At 48.8% G+C, this 13,665-nt stretch overlaps 5 protein-coding genes across 5 annotated transcripts; all 5 read right to left on the bottom strand.

Moving 5' to 3' along the window:
• Positions 1–475: 475 nt before the first annotated feature.
• On the bottom strand, positions 476–1,841 carry P175DRAFT_0502709 (uncharacterized protein). Its single transcript, XM_040897451.1, has 3 exons — positions 1,710–1,841; positions 1,001–1,648; positions 476–842 (listed from the first exon to the last, which is right to left on the bottom strand). Exons 2-3 carry the CDS (start codon positions 1,419–1,421, stop codon positions 610–612), a joined length of 654 nt encoding a protein of 217 aa, XP_040750579.1. The 5' UTR covers positions 1,422–1,648; positions 1,710–1,841; the 3' UTR covers positions 476–609.
• On the bottom strand, positions 1,515–2,237 carry P175DRAFT_0290598 (uncharacterized protein). Its single transcript, XM_040892779.1, has 2 exons — positions 1,780–2,237; positions 1,515–1,582 (listed from the first exon to the last, which is right to left on the bottom strand). Exon 1 carries the CDS (start codon positions 2,136–2,138, stop codon positions 1,806–1,808), a length of 333 nt encoding a protein of 110 aa, XP_040750578.1. The 5' UTR covers positions 2,139–2,237; the 3' UTR covers positions 1,515–1,582; positions 1,780–1,805.
• P175DRAFT_0290706 (putative YT521-B-like splicing factor) lies at positions 2,238–3,841 on the bottom strand. The gene is made up of 3 exons (XM_040892780.1): positions 3,723–3,841; positions 2,960–3,556; positions 2,238–2,870 (listed from the first exon to the last, which is right to left on the bottom strand). Exons 2-3 carry the CDS (start codon positions 3,530–3,532, stop codon positions 2,337–2,339), a joined length of 1,107 nt encoding a protein of 368 aa, XP_040750577.1. The 5' UTR covers positions 3,533–3,556; positions 3,723–3,841; the 3' UTR covers positions 2,238–2,336.
• A 1,639-nt stretch (positions 3,842–5,480) lies between these two features.
• Positions 5,481–6,330, bottom strand: P175DRAFT_0502704 (uncharacterized protein). The gene is made up of 4 exons (XM_040897450.1): positions 6,255–6,330; positions 5,872–6,149; positions 5,686–5,806; positions 5,481–5,593 (listed from the first exon to the last, which is right to left on the bottom strand). The coding sequence occupies exons 2-3, from the start codon at positions 5,926–5,928 to the stop codon at positions 5,702–5,704; spliced, it is 162 nt and encodes a 53-aa protein (XP_040750576.1). The 5' UTR covers positions 5,929–6,149; positions 6,255–6,330; the 3' UTR covers positions 5,481–5,593; positions 5,686–5,701.
• Positions 6,331–9,877: 3,547 nt separating this feature from the next.
• On the bottom strand, positions 9,878–13,557 carry P175DRAFT_0510474 (putative ARF GTPase activator (Csx2); the record flags this gene model as incomplete). Its single annotated transcript, XM_040898512.1, has 5 exons — positions 9,878–11,267; positions 11,327–11,417; positions 11,481–13,158; positions 13,233–13,363; positions 13,494–13,557. The coding sequence occupies 5 exons, from the start codon at positions 13,555–13,557 to the stop codon at positions 9,878–9,880; spliced, it is 3,354 nt and encodes a 1,117-aa protein (XP_040750575.1).
• Positions 13,558–13,665: the final 108 nt, after the last annotated feature.

Here is a 13,665-nt window from a genome sequence, read left to right as displayed (position 1 = left end):
GGAATGGGAATGGGAATATGAGCAAGGGAAAAGGGAAGAAGTCTGGTGCGATGACAACGATGGAGTGCCTGGGCATTTGCACATTATATTGATCATGGTGTTGGGGTCAGGATGGCGTCTTCTTCTTCTTCTTCTTAGTTTTCTTTCTTTTTGTGCTTTGAATAGATACATTCTAGATAGGCAGATATTCATACCCTAACTCTGACCTAATATTCAAGTTCTTAACATAACATCTCATATACTCTCAAGAATCCAAGTTAAAACAATGCATGCAGATCTGATACCTCCTATGGCAATCTGTAACAACCATGAACCGTACATACCTCACTCACTCACGACCGCTGGCCAGCAGTTAAGTAATACAGTATTCCAAAGCGCAAGTAAAAAAAATAGTATAGACTCCCCCGTTCTTGATCCCTTGTTCTTGTTGCTTCACAGCATTATCCATTCCATGAACTATGCATAAATCATCATTAAAAAAAAAAAAAAAACAAGCCAAGCTGTAGCACAGCCCATATATCCCGTTGAATGAACCCGAAACAAGCTACAATAAATATGCTTTTTCTGATTTCGGCTGGTATAGACAATAAATAAATAACTCGGATCATTTTAATCCATAAAGTCCCCCCGGAGAATCTTCTCCTGGAAGAAATCCGGCTTGTTTTGCTTGTTTTGCTTGGGGAGCTGGCGGGATGGCTGGTCCATGGACGCGATGGACGCCGCCCGCTGGTGGTGAGGTGAGGAGCCCAGACTAGTGGCAGGCTGGGTCGAGGATGAATTGGGCGAGACGGGCCCACGTTCGGCCCGGGCTCGAAGAGCTTCCGACCAGTTGAAGCCTTCGCCTAATAATGGCCGCCAAGATGCGTTAGATTGATCGTTCTGGGGGAGAAGTTTATTTGAAGTACCAGTGGTAACAGACGGAGAGGTGATGCCGGCGGTCGACGCACTTCGCCGCCCACTCGCCACCGGTAACACGGGAAGGAGGGGGGGGGGTATCTACCGGTACCAATGCTTCCTCCGCGAGCCTCGCGCAAAGCCTGCGCACCAAACGAGACACGGCGTGCGAAAGGAGAAGTGCCGGTCGGAGGCATGTTTTCAACTTCTTCCGACACAGCCTCTTCCAGGTTCGCAGGATTGGACCCCACGGAGCTCGAGATGCTACCGTGCCGGAAGTTTCGGTTGCTAAAGGGGGATGTTTGAGTGGGAGAGCCCGAGAGACCCAAGGTGGTGATGGACAGGCGTCTTTGGTTGGACTGAGCATTTGCCATCGCGTTGGCCATGGAGCTTGGCGGAGGGCCAGTGAGGCCTTGGCTGCCAGATCGATATTCGGGGAACCCAAGCCCAGAGGCTATGGAAGCTCGACGCTGGCGGCCGGAGGGGGGGACTGAAATTGGGGGGGTAGAGCAACCTTCGTTGGACATGATGATGGTAGGGATAGAAAGATAGAGAAAGGGGGGGGAGTTATAGGTACGGCTTGCTTCTAGATAATAGAAGACAAGCCGTGTTGCAGTGTGTGTAGTTGGAATCAGGCAATCGTGAATAAAGATGTTGAGTCAGCCGGTTGAAAGGGGTCAAGACATAACTATCAGAAAGGAATGTCAACCACCCAGGCAATAAGATATAAGATCGGTGGAAGCGGGGCAGACGACTGAATAATCGAGAATTAGTAAGGTTGAAGAACTGCAAACGAAGTGAGCAGGGAGATCGACAAGACCACACACACAGAAAGACAGAAAATGAGAGGTGACGGTGCAGAAGCTGGATGCCGAAGCAACATACAGAGAATCCGGGGAGCTTGGTAGCGGTCAAATAATGGTGTAGAGAAAAGGAATTAATTGGGGGGGGGGGACCAGCAGCTGAAGAAGAAGACTGTGATAAGATGGAAAGAAGATAATAATTGATGAAAAGCAGAAGAAGAAGAAGAAGAAGAAGAAGAAGAAGAAGCTCAATCTAGGATTGCTTTCGTTACCCCACAAAATGCAAGCGGGATGAGCTGACCGTGGGCCAGAACAGGGCTGGTGGATGATTATTGGAAGGGGAGGGAAATCCTCGACGTCAATACTTTTCTCTACGAAAAGATCATACCATTCCCCAAGTCTCCATAATAACTCACCTGTCCAGATACAAATCCCTACCATACCGAACAGAAGATTACAACTTAATAAGCTCGTGCAAAAGCAAGCCAAGCAACTCCTTCACAAGCTACCAAAGGACGAGCGAACTTAGTCCCGTCCAAGCTTCCAACCGACAGAAGCTGTACTTCATTTCATATGCAACGAAGAATTGCCCCAATCATCTCTATATGCTGTATATATATATGCTGTATATTACACCCATCAAGATGCATTCCCTGGTCCGCCTTCCTCCGGGTGGAACAACAACACGAGCTTCTCCCCGACAGACGGCGCGAGCTCTGTCCCATCTCGCGCAATCTTCACTTCCCGGTTCGCATTCCAGGGATTGCGGAGCCCCCGGGTACGATGAAACGGCACTCGTTCAGTGGAAAGCCACCGAATCCGAAAGGGTTTCCCAATGAGCTGCAGTCCCCCCCATTCCTCCGCGGGCGCTGCTTGCTGACTCTCCTCCTCCTCCTCCTCCTCCTCCTCCTCGTCCTCGTCCTCTGATGTATCCGCCTCCCAGAAGATAGTTCCGCGGGCGGTATCATTTATAATCCGTCCGTTCGGGGCCGTCGACGTCGCGGGCGTCGCGATGACGTTGAGGTCGTCAGGTTCGAGAAATAGATGGTCCGGCCGTGGGGGCATCGCGCGCGCGAGAACCTCGTCGTCCTTGATCGGTGACATCATCCGGGCGTATCCGTAGTATTCGCCCGACTTGTTCGCAGAAAAGATCAAGTACACATGATCGGCGGTCTGGATGGAACATTGTCGGTCAGCTGCTTTTCTTTCCTTTTCTTTTCTTTCCCCTAGAGGTAATAATAATAATAATCATCTTTTCTCACCTCGTAGGCTTGGTTCAAGTGATCCTCGTTATGCGTTTGAGTAGCCCAGATACCGCTCTGCCGACTCATTTCGAGATCCTCGACCGTTAAACTCTTGACGATAAAATACCTGTGCGGCCCTGGCGTAGGATTGGTCTCCCTTCCCCCCCCGCCATCCTCATCCCCAGGGCTCGATACTAGAACTCCGTCCCCGTCTTTAAGGGAAGGAGGGGTCACCGAAAGTCCTGCCAGATCAGTATTTCCCCGGCGCACGCGACAAACTAGCCGAGCTCCACGCAACCGAGAATCGTGGAACCTGGCTAACGCTGCCAGACACGCCGCCTCGGTTTTATAGTTCACAAACGCACAATTGCTCTTCGAGATCAGAAATACGCTTTCCACCTCCGTTGCCGCGCCTTGGGAAAAATAGTCCTTTAGCTCGACGATACTCGTCCCGGGGGCGAGATTGCCCACCCACAAGGCGTGGCCGGATTGCTTGGGTTTTCTCGGTGGCCCTCTCGGCGTGGCTGACTTGGCTGGGTTCGACGGTGTGGGAGTTGAATCCGATTGCCCCGGCGCCGCTGCCGGCCTCATGTGAGTCGAACCGTCAACTATGGTCTTCGAGACATCGTAGTCTAGGTTCAGTAGCCTCCTTTGGGTTTCTTTTTCAAGATCTTCCGATGCCTTGGGAGTACTATCGTGCTGTTGGCTACGCCGCTGCATGAAAGCAGACGATGACATATTGGAGGAGGGCCTTGAGTGATACCCTGGTGTCGCTGCGTACACGGTTTGATTATAGTAGTTTTGACCATATCCCCCCACTGGACCGGGCATCGGGCCCCCTAGAGCGCCATGGGCCGCTGGCGAGAGATGTCCGTAGCGTGCATCTTCATGGTGCACAAAAGGCACGTACATCTGCGCGCGGAGTAAAGGACTGAACATCATGTTGGCGTTCGTAGGTGCCGCTGGATATGGTTGGAAAGGGTGCAGGCCGTACATGGAGCCTGGTGCTGGTGTAGCGGCGACGAAATGGTGCTGTTGCATCGATGGCTGCTCGTACCGGGTCGGACTGGACTGGTAGTTTGGCAATACAGAGGCCATATTGGCCATGCTTAATGCCGATTGTGGAGGTCCGTAGTTACCGGGCTGTGGCATGTAAGTGGGTGGCCCGGGGTAATATTGCATGTTGTCGGATCCAGTCCTCTGACGATAAGACGATCCTACGCATGCGTTTAGCGCAAGTGAGTTCGGTAGAAGATGATAAACTTACTGGATTGGGGGGCAGCCTTGCTGGGGTCATTTGGCTTTTCTGAGTCTGGCGGCTCCTTGTTCTTCCCCTTCGACTCCCGATGCTTGGGCTGGCCCGGGGGATTATTATCCACGGATTGAGTCATTTCGGATGTAAACCGATTCGAGAATACAATACAGAGAATTCTGGTGTGGATATTTATAAGGTCTCTCTGTCTTGCCCTGAAGGAAGAAATATAAAGCTGGATATGTTATTAGTATCAAGACAAGAATCTTATATGGCAGCGAAACCGAATTCAACTGCAATGCAAAGGCTGTACACCAAGAGGAATCCGACAAGGAAAGATATACGAATGGTGGTGGCCACTTGAGTAAAAGGGAATCCCAGTGGACTAAGAGGGGCATCATCGATGGCTGGGGCTAGGACTAGCCACGCCAGAGGGAAAAGTAGCAGAGGAAGCAATCAGAGAAGGGAAGAATGAATGAATGAAGTCACACATCAATTTGCAAGCTCCCTGCTAGACATAATGGTGGCAACTGAGGGTGTATAACTGGTGTATAACTCATCATAAAGGCCATTGTATCCGGATATGGCATAAAAAAGGTATGTACCCACTGACTCCAGAAGCTTGCCCAAAAGGAAAGGGTGTGCAGCAGCCACTGTTGGATATGGTAGCGGTTATTGGTGATTGATTATTTATTACCCTTGGGTTCCTTGAGTCATGAACTAGGAAATCTTCATGTCCTTAGGCCATCAGATGATTGAGGACGATCATCGATCGTGTAGCCGGGGGATATGAATCATGATACGGCAGAAACACACGCGCTGAAAGATGGTATTGGGCTGCCTGTCAGAGGTCCAGTCTCTGCAGGAGGGGATGGGGAGTTGTTGGCATAAAAGGGGGGGGGGGAGGGGGGGATATCTAATCCCTGGGGGTTGGGAGCCCAAAAGGAGCTTTACAAGATAAGTTTTCTTGTTCAAGACTCAGATATAGGGGGGGGGGGGGGAAACCAAAACAAAGAGAGAAAAAAAAGAATAAACCAAATCAGTGCCAATAGCTTACCTCTCTAATTGCAAACAATAATAATGGGAAATAATAGATCTGGATAGGAGAGAGTCAAGAAAAGGAGGGATTCGATTTACTGAGATCAACTCCACACTATCTCGGAAATTATTACTGGCAATGCTAAAGCAGGAGGAGGCGGAACGCTCACTTACGGAGCATGGAGTTGTTGACACAATGTTATCCAGATGCAAGAGAAAAAAGAATCTTCATTTAGTCTGGCAGCCAGGTGGGACGGGCTCCGGTTCCCTTGGGCTCCTCCTAGGAATACCTATCGGCAGGTCAGCGGAGCCCAAGAGGCAGGAGCCGCGGCAGAATATATCCTGGGGCAGTAGATATGGGCCTTGTCAGAAGGTAGAGAAGACGAGTAAGTATAGGCTATAGTGGGCAGTATACCGAGAGAGAGATGTAGTAGGTACCAGGAGATATCAATACCAAGGGAAGGTTCAAATTATGTCCTTAAGTAGACCACGATGACACCCTTGCAGCCTTCAAAGTCTAAGAAAGGTTTGCTCTGATGCTTAAGATAAGAGTGCACCAGGGCCGAGCCGAGTGTCTGGTTCTTATGAGTACTACAGGCGGCATTGACAGTGTGGCTGTCGGGGGGCAGTCAGGACGCACCAAAACGATGGCATAGATGGCTGGATCATAGTGTCGTGATTGGGTAACCAGCAGCATGTCCCTGCCCTCTTGGAGTCCACGGGGGGGTCTTCAGTTTGACAGATTATGATTTTTTTCATATTGTTGTTGTCAAGAGAAACAAAGATTATGACGAGGTCCACTGGAAGGGAGGGCTTGAAGTTTCTGTCAGGGCTTCCAATCATAACAATCGAAGAGGAGAAAGTTGGTGGCAAAGGAAGCACCAGCCATGCAATGCACACAATCTCGATGGGGAACCGCTGATCAATGGAAATAAGTTGAGTTCTGCATAAAAATAGGGTGATGTTAAAGTAGGTAGGGTACCTAGGTAGGGATACCTCCTGGTAGTTCCCTCTAGTACATACCTACCGAAGTACTCTGTAGGTAGTAGTACTTTACTACTAACAATACGATTTGCCATCGTTATAGACAATTGACATGGTAGCCATTGTAATTAAAAAAGAAAAGAAGAGAAAAGAGGAAAAGCACCCAGTTTGCCACTAGAAAAGAAGGTATTACTGTGGGTAGCATCATCTTTCCCCAAATCAAAATACAGCGAGAAAGAAGAGATGATCCACAACAGTACGGAGTAGGATGATCACTACAGGTCCTAGTACGTAGCACGGAGAGAGAAGGTACTACTTTGATGATGGTCCTGAAAGAAAACCCATCATCATATAAATTCCAATCGGATCAGAGTCAAAAGTGGATTCCCACTAGGGCTGATCTCCCAGTCAGAAGTCAGAACAGAATTACGAAATGCGCTGATCCGTTAGAATGCTGAGAGGAGGTGTATATATTATATAATCATCTGATGACTGATGGATGCATGTACAGATATGAGTAGTAGGTATACATCAACTCCATTGGCTCGAGGTCGAAAATTGGTTCGATCTTTCCAGTAGGTTGATGGATATATCCGGGTGGTTTCGGCGTTGATAATACTACTTCATCTGAATTCTGATTGGTGGTTTCGGATTCGGATGCCAGCCAACCATCGGCCGGGTCACTACTTTGACCTCATCTTTTCCTTAATCGGTAATTTCTTGATTCAAATCCCAGACGAACCAAAAGTGGATCCCCACTTTGCTCCTAGAGTAAGAACAACAATGGGATGGGTGAAGGGGGTTAGAAGCGCCCCTTCATTTTATTCAGTACAGGGAACCGGAGCCGGACAAATGAGACGTGCAGGAGGCGGCTGACGGTGGAAATACCTACTCCGGAGTACAAGTTCCTCAAGGGAAATAGTCACAAAGTCGAGGTAAGGGCTTGCTTGACCTTCGTAGTTAACAAGTTCAGCCACCAAAATTGGCGCTGCATTGGTCTTCGGGGACTTTCTCGAAAGTATTCGAACAGACCACTCCTTCATGAGAACCTAGAGACAGTCTTCTTGGAGGCAAATTCCGGTTCGGTTCATTGGCAAAACGGGTGTATACCGTACAGGGGCCACCGTTGTCGATGATGACCTGAGAAAAACTAGCGTCTGTTCGGCTCATGGATGGGACATGGAGTCGTAGTTCGACTTGTGATTGTTGGGCAGCAAGAGACACTCATGGATTCCTTTGAGCTTCTGTCTGTGAATAACTGATGAGATCCCTATTCAAAAGGAATTTACCGAAGATTATAGTATAGGGAAGTGTTCTCTCCATGAATCCATCCAGTTCAGTTGGTGGGGACCTCGTTCCGGATGACTAATCCCTATCATCGGTGGATCATAATTTTCTGGGGGAAAGAAACTCGACGAACTCATCGGGTTGATTGGACATGAATATCATGATACCAGGTACCTTTCCATATTCTACGGGAACCCTCTTGACAATGTGAAAAGGCCACTCAAGCCGTGTGATTTCTCTCTGCAGTCCCCCCCCCCCCCCTCCCCCAAAATTGAGACCTCGCGATGCAGTCGACATATTATCAATTCCGGCGATACCAAGGGCTTGCCACCATATTGGAGATTCACCTTTGGAGACACAAATCCCTCCCATCCATCAGGAGATGGACAGCCACTGAGGTAAGAGGAGGCAGGTTCCTATCCCGATCTTCGAAGGGGTAGGATTATCCGTCTTGAAGCCACGCTTCGTTGACCCATTCCACCGCCATTGCATCAAGAGGGGGGAAATTTATGGGGACCAGGATCAGTGGCTGAGTCCTAGACCGTCTTGGTTTTTACTTTTGCCTATGGTGGTTGAATCAGCCAGAGAGCTCCAATCGCACTCCGAAAATGGGTCATTTTTGGATCGACCTCGACGGCGCCTCTTTTTTTTTTTTTTTTTTTTTTCCCACCCAAGCGCACCGATGACGTCATTGGCTGAGGCTCTCACGGGATCGTACGTCAAAACCGCAACACCCGATGAAGATGGCAGTTTACCATTGGCGGTTTGTTCTTGAATCGCTTTTCTCAAGATTTCTCTCTGTTTGCATAGACAGGCCCCTTTTCCGTCGTACTCCGTACTTGGGCCCTGGACCCGGGTACAGCTAGGTACGATGGGACTTCGGTTGCATCTCAATATGCCCAACATAGAATGAAGTCCGTGGATGATCTCCACTCTAGACGAAGCATAGGTGCCAACTCCAGTCACACATTACCCTATTCTGACTGTGGCGGAACAGAACCATGCTTTTGTCCCCTCTAATGGCTCTCTCTATTCTGGGTATAAATACAGCCGGAAATTCGGCGTATACGTTGCAATCGCCGGACTAAACCGCAGAATGTGGCGTCTTCTCTAACACCCCCCCCCCCCCCCAATTCCTTTCTTCTCTGGAGACTCTAAACGAGGCCCCTAAACACAAGACATTGATTGGGCTCGGTTTCATTCGGCAAATACGTAGCAAGAAAAGAAATTGTGGCAAAGGGAACACAAAACACAAGCGGGTCAACCAGCAGGGTGTTGTGTGTATGTACATATATCCTCCTGCCGCAAATATCAAAACCCTCTATTTCTATTTCTAGTCAAGAGTCCAGCTTACGTGTCAATGGATTATTAAACGTGCTCTTTAGTAACTAACTAACTAACTACCGATTCTACTTCCCCCCCCTCCAAAAGCCTAAAGCAGCAACATGCATTGATTCTACACAGGTTCGAGTGACGTGAGTCTGGCAAGCAATTAACATATCCCATGCCATTCCTTACCTTTAACAATGCAACCAACCACGAGTGCTGATGTATGTAGACTTTGTTTAGGCTTCGAGAGCTACCATCTAGTTTGCTAGCTATTTTTTAACAGCCGGATCAACAGACACTACTTACCACTTTCTGCTAGAGTCATACATACATACATGTGGCCAGCCAGCCGATTATAGAATCATAGAAATCAATGCCTTGCATGACAGATAGATATAAGAGTATCATTAGATTATAGCCGTATAAATAGTTGAAATGTGATGCGAAATGTGAAAACAAGGTAAATATAGCATCGGAAAAGCTAGTATATCATATCATATATAGGTGTAGGTATTATTTCCTCCCACAAAATGAACATGAGAGGTGGTGGCGGAGGAGAACAGAAAAAAAGAAATATTCACAGGTCAAAAAGAGAGGGAAAGGAAATATATGTATATTCAAATTAAAAAGAAAAGAAAAGAAGAAGAGGAAGAAAAAGAAGAAGAAGAGAAGGAGGGAAGAAAAACAAGTCATGTCATATCTGTTATACCATCCACACTCATCCATCTATTGCGTCTGATGATTGATAGTTGTTTGGGTTGTCTTCCTTTTCTCCTCTGGTCGTCTGTTCGTTGCTCAACATAGGGAAGGAAGTTAAGTAGATAGGTAGGTATGCACTTAGGTAGAATCCATGCTTCAACATCACGTCGCGTCGCATCACGTCGCATCACATCATCATGTCCTTCGATCCTCATTAGGTATAATTAATAGAGAGTCCATCCGCCGAACACATGAGAAACAAAGGCGGAAAAGTCAAGACAAAGAGGAAATGGGTATGGAGGGAGGAATAAAATAGGTACAATAAGAAAAGTGTCATCGAGGCAGCTTTATCGATCAATCCCCAATGAAGCAACCTTGCCGGCAAACCTGGCTCCAGCACTTCCTCGCTTGTGCAATCTCTCGCGTTCCTTGCTGTCCAACGTGCTCGGTGCCTGTGAGGATGATATCGCAGGGTCTCCTCCAGCCCCAGGTCCCCGGATTGTGGGCAGCGAGCCCAGTGTGTCTCCTGACGGACGGCCAGGGGCTGAAGGAGGGGGGCTAAAGGTGGATATTCTGGCAGTTCGTTGGTTGAGATAGAGTTGAGCGGCTGGGGAAAGACGGATCGGTGGCGGTTGCGAAGGAATTTCGGCTCCATTCTGGACCAGGAGTTCAGCGATGGGGAATGGAATGGCCTTCACCGAGGCAGTGCTTGGACGGATCGATAAGCTGGATGAGGTCGATGCCGGCGATGCCGGGTCAGCTGCCGCCAGAGCGAGGAAAACAGCATGGGTGTTGCGAGAGCGATCAGCGATGTTCACACTGGCCCGCAGGGCAATGCCGTATAGAACACCCTGGATATCATTTCTCTTAATTGAAGCCAGTAGGGTCTCATCTGGCGCGGAGAACCGAGATAGGGGAGAGGGCAGTGGCTGCACAAAAGCTCTTTCGGCATATTTGGCAGTGATAAACTTCAGCCGTTGTTCTCGAGTTGACGTTGCGAGTGGCTTTTGCGATTGGTCCAAAGTTGCTTCCCACACCATATTGCTCACGCGATTACCGATCTGGAGGAGAATTTCCACTATGTCGTTCGAAAAGGAGTTAACGTCGAGTGTCAGAGATCGAATCTTGGAGATGTGTGTTCCAAGAGATCTGTGGATACCACTGCACTCAATGCACAAGACAATTCCGAGGTTAATCGACACCCACTCGACCTTGGATGAAGAGTTGCAGTCCGCGCACCAGTTATTCCCTTGATCTGCATCACGGACCGTTTGTAGCAGCTTGGAGGGGTTTTCTTCAAAACCGTGTCCATCGGGGCGTACATAACTTGGCCTTGCTCCCACGGTGGTGCGGCGGGTCACATTGTTGCTAGAGGCCGATTGGGAGTGGCTGGAATATGAAGAACTCTTCCCAGTTAATACCGAACCAATGTCACGGCGGATGGATATGGTATCATTGTCGGGTGACACCGGCGGAGGATACACACTGCGTCCTTCCACGGCGCTCTGCAGAGCATTGTTAACGGCGCGGATCCAGTTTGCCATATCTTCCTCCGAGGTGGCTTGGTAAATACGCTTGAACTGTGGAGTAATAACCTCGAAGCAAAATCGCCGCTCTGCATTTCGAGCTTCTCTCACCGAAGCCATTCGTAAATCAATAGGCTCCATGTGCAAATCAAGCTTTTGTTTCCAGTTGCTATATTCAGAGAGCTTTCCTTGGTCGAGGACAATCCAGAATCTGCAATGTAGGGTCAGTCGCATAATCCCAAGGTTTCAGAGAGGAAAAGTAGGACTCACTTATGCCAGGCCTGCTTGTTGATGCCCTTGGGATCGATATGGGACCCTGGTCGAGATAAAGCCCAGAGTAGTCCCTCCTTCCTTTGCTGGCCTGCTACATATTAGCATTCAGGTAACGTCTTGAGGCTTGATGAGCGCTTTCAGGTTGGCTTACCACTTGAATTCACAGTCGAACTGATAATGGATGGCCCGGTCGAAGAATTGGTCGGTGCGTTTACCTGTGTAGACGTAGCTGAGTTGTTGCTAATGACACTGCGCAGTTGGGAGCCGGTACTATCTGCACGACCCAATTCTACCTCTGCTTTGGGATTCCCATTGCTACTGCCAATTATCGTTGACGTTAGGCTTGAGTTGGCGAGAGTATCAGGTTCCATATACGTGTTGCTGTTCTTCTCCAGGGCTCTTCGCTTCTCCTCCCTTTCCGTTCGTTGAAATTTAAACTCTTTATCTGCCTGGTTGACCTCATGTATAAGGGCATCCAGCTGCGGGACCATGTCGCCAACATTTTTAGCAGCGACAAGGAAGCTCTTCGCTTGTGTATCGGCGTATTTGGTAAGATGGGAAAGAACCTCCTGTTCCTTGCGGCCACCGTGGAGATCCTGCATAAATGAAGAGTAATCAAACCGTTTTAACTCGAAATTTCGCCGCTTGACTTGGTACTTCGAGTCGCTTTCTGCTCGCTTCTTCTCCTTTAGCGAATCCTGTCGTTGTCCCAGATAACGGCCAACATAGGCGTAATAATCCCTGCTTTCTTCTTCGAAATCCTTCTTCTTCGATTCGGCTTGTTTGATATCATTATTATACAGTTTTATTAATGGCTCGATTACAAGCTTCTGGAGTTGGACAGTGTTGAGCCGTTCGTAATTCAAGATTTGGCGCGCAGTTTTCTCGAAATAATGGTCGAGGGCCGGTTGGATGGCGTTCGTGTTAGATGTAGATGCTTCATTCAGTGCCGATAAAAAGGCCTCTACAGCTTCATTGCAGATGGTTTGCGCTTGATGAGCAGCTTCGGCTTTCTTGAGCACTTTCTTGATTTTAGCGCGCATGCTTCCAGTCTTCTGTTCTAACGCTTTCATCGTAGCTCGAAACAGAGGACCGTCCTCAACAGCACTCATGTCCTCCCCAGGACGGGAATGAGGAAGGTCGACTTTCACTGGAAGGGGTGCTGTAGAGCTCTGGGTCAGTACTGGGGCCACGTCGACCAATTCAGGGGGCGTCTCTGGCGCAATCAGAGCATTTGAAGCCGTATCTGCGTCGCTAGAATGGGAAAGGATAGACTGCGATGAAGGAATGCGATTCCGGGTTGGAACATTGACCTCCAGATTTGGCGAAGTAATCTGCGGGCAGAGGATTAAACGCGAAGTGTTTTGTACCCAGAATGAGAAGTAGGCCAGTGTGTTGAGACGGTTTGCCCTCTGGTCGTAATCCAAAAAGCTGCAGCTGTTCCTCCAACCACCACCTTTGTCTTCCGCGACCTTGGGAGGTTTCCATTTCCAGGTCCAGTCAAATTGTACGGAGGGGCTGCCCCCAGTGGAATAATCTCCCACAAACTGTACATTAGAATTATTTTGTAGGTTCGGATTGGCGTGAAATTCTCTCGTGATCAAATTATCAAGCTCCTTGGAGTTGGGTGCGTGCGCAAATGTAAGCCCCGTTAATACTGTATCTGCCACCTCCGGTAAGGAAGTCGAAACGCCGTTGACAGTAGAATTGGTGACATTCCCTGTCTTCGTTTGTCTGAGAATGAAAGTGAATTTGAAGCTGAGTTCGTCATCGTTGGTTAAGCGTAAAAGGAATGTAGGAACCGTAGCGGAGGGAGGGACATCCGGATCCTGGACCGAAATGAAGTGTGAGCCAACGAAACGACCCATGCAGTACTCCCTAGGTGCAAGATAGGTTTGGTTACCTGTATATACTCAATCGGGCCATCATCGCCTGTCTCTCTCTTCGCATTATATCGTGTGGCGGGGAAGGAGTTCGGGACGAGGTTCAAAAGCACGCGACGAGGATTCGATATCGTCACGGATGCAATTGTAACTGGTAGATCGCGTCAGTCAAAATCATGTCTCCTCAAAAAAAAAAAAAAAAAAAAGGATTTGGGGAAATTAGGGTGGTAACAAAAAAAAAAACAGGCAATCCACAACACCCCACGGCTAGCAATACATACACTTGTTCTGGTCCTTAAAATACAGACTCCCTGAGTCTTCCAGACGGCTTCCGACAATCCCCATAGTGGAAGCGCTGAAGCTACCAAGTTACCGCGCGAGAAAGAAAGTCCGGAGAGGGAACCGGGGCGGTTAAAGGTCACCATCGGCCGGTCTGTGCGCCTCAGTGGGAGG

The sequence above is a fragment of the Aspergillus ochraceoroseus genome, assembly GCF_002846915.1.
Source record: "Aspergillus ochraceoroseus IBT 24754 chromosome Unknown P175scaffold_6, whole genome shotgun sequence".
Taxonomy (NCBI): domain Eukaryota; kingdom Fungi; phylum Ascomycota; class Eurotiomycetes; order Eurotiales; family Aspergillaceae; genus Aspergillus; species Aspergillus ochraceoroseus.
This window is presented reverse-complemented; position numbering and strand designations above follow the sequence as displayed.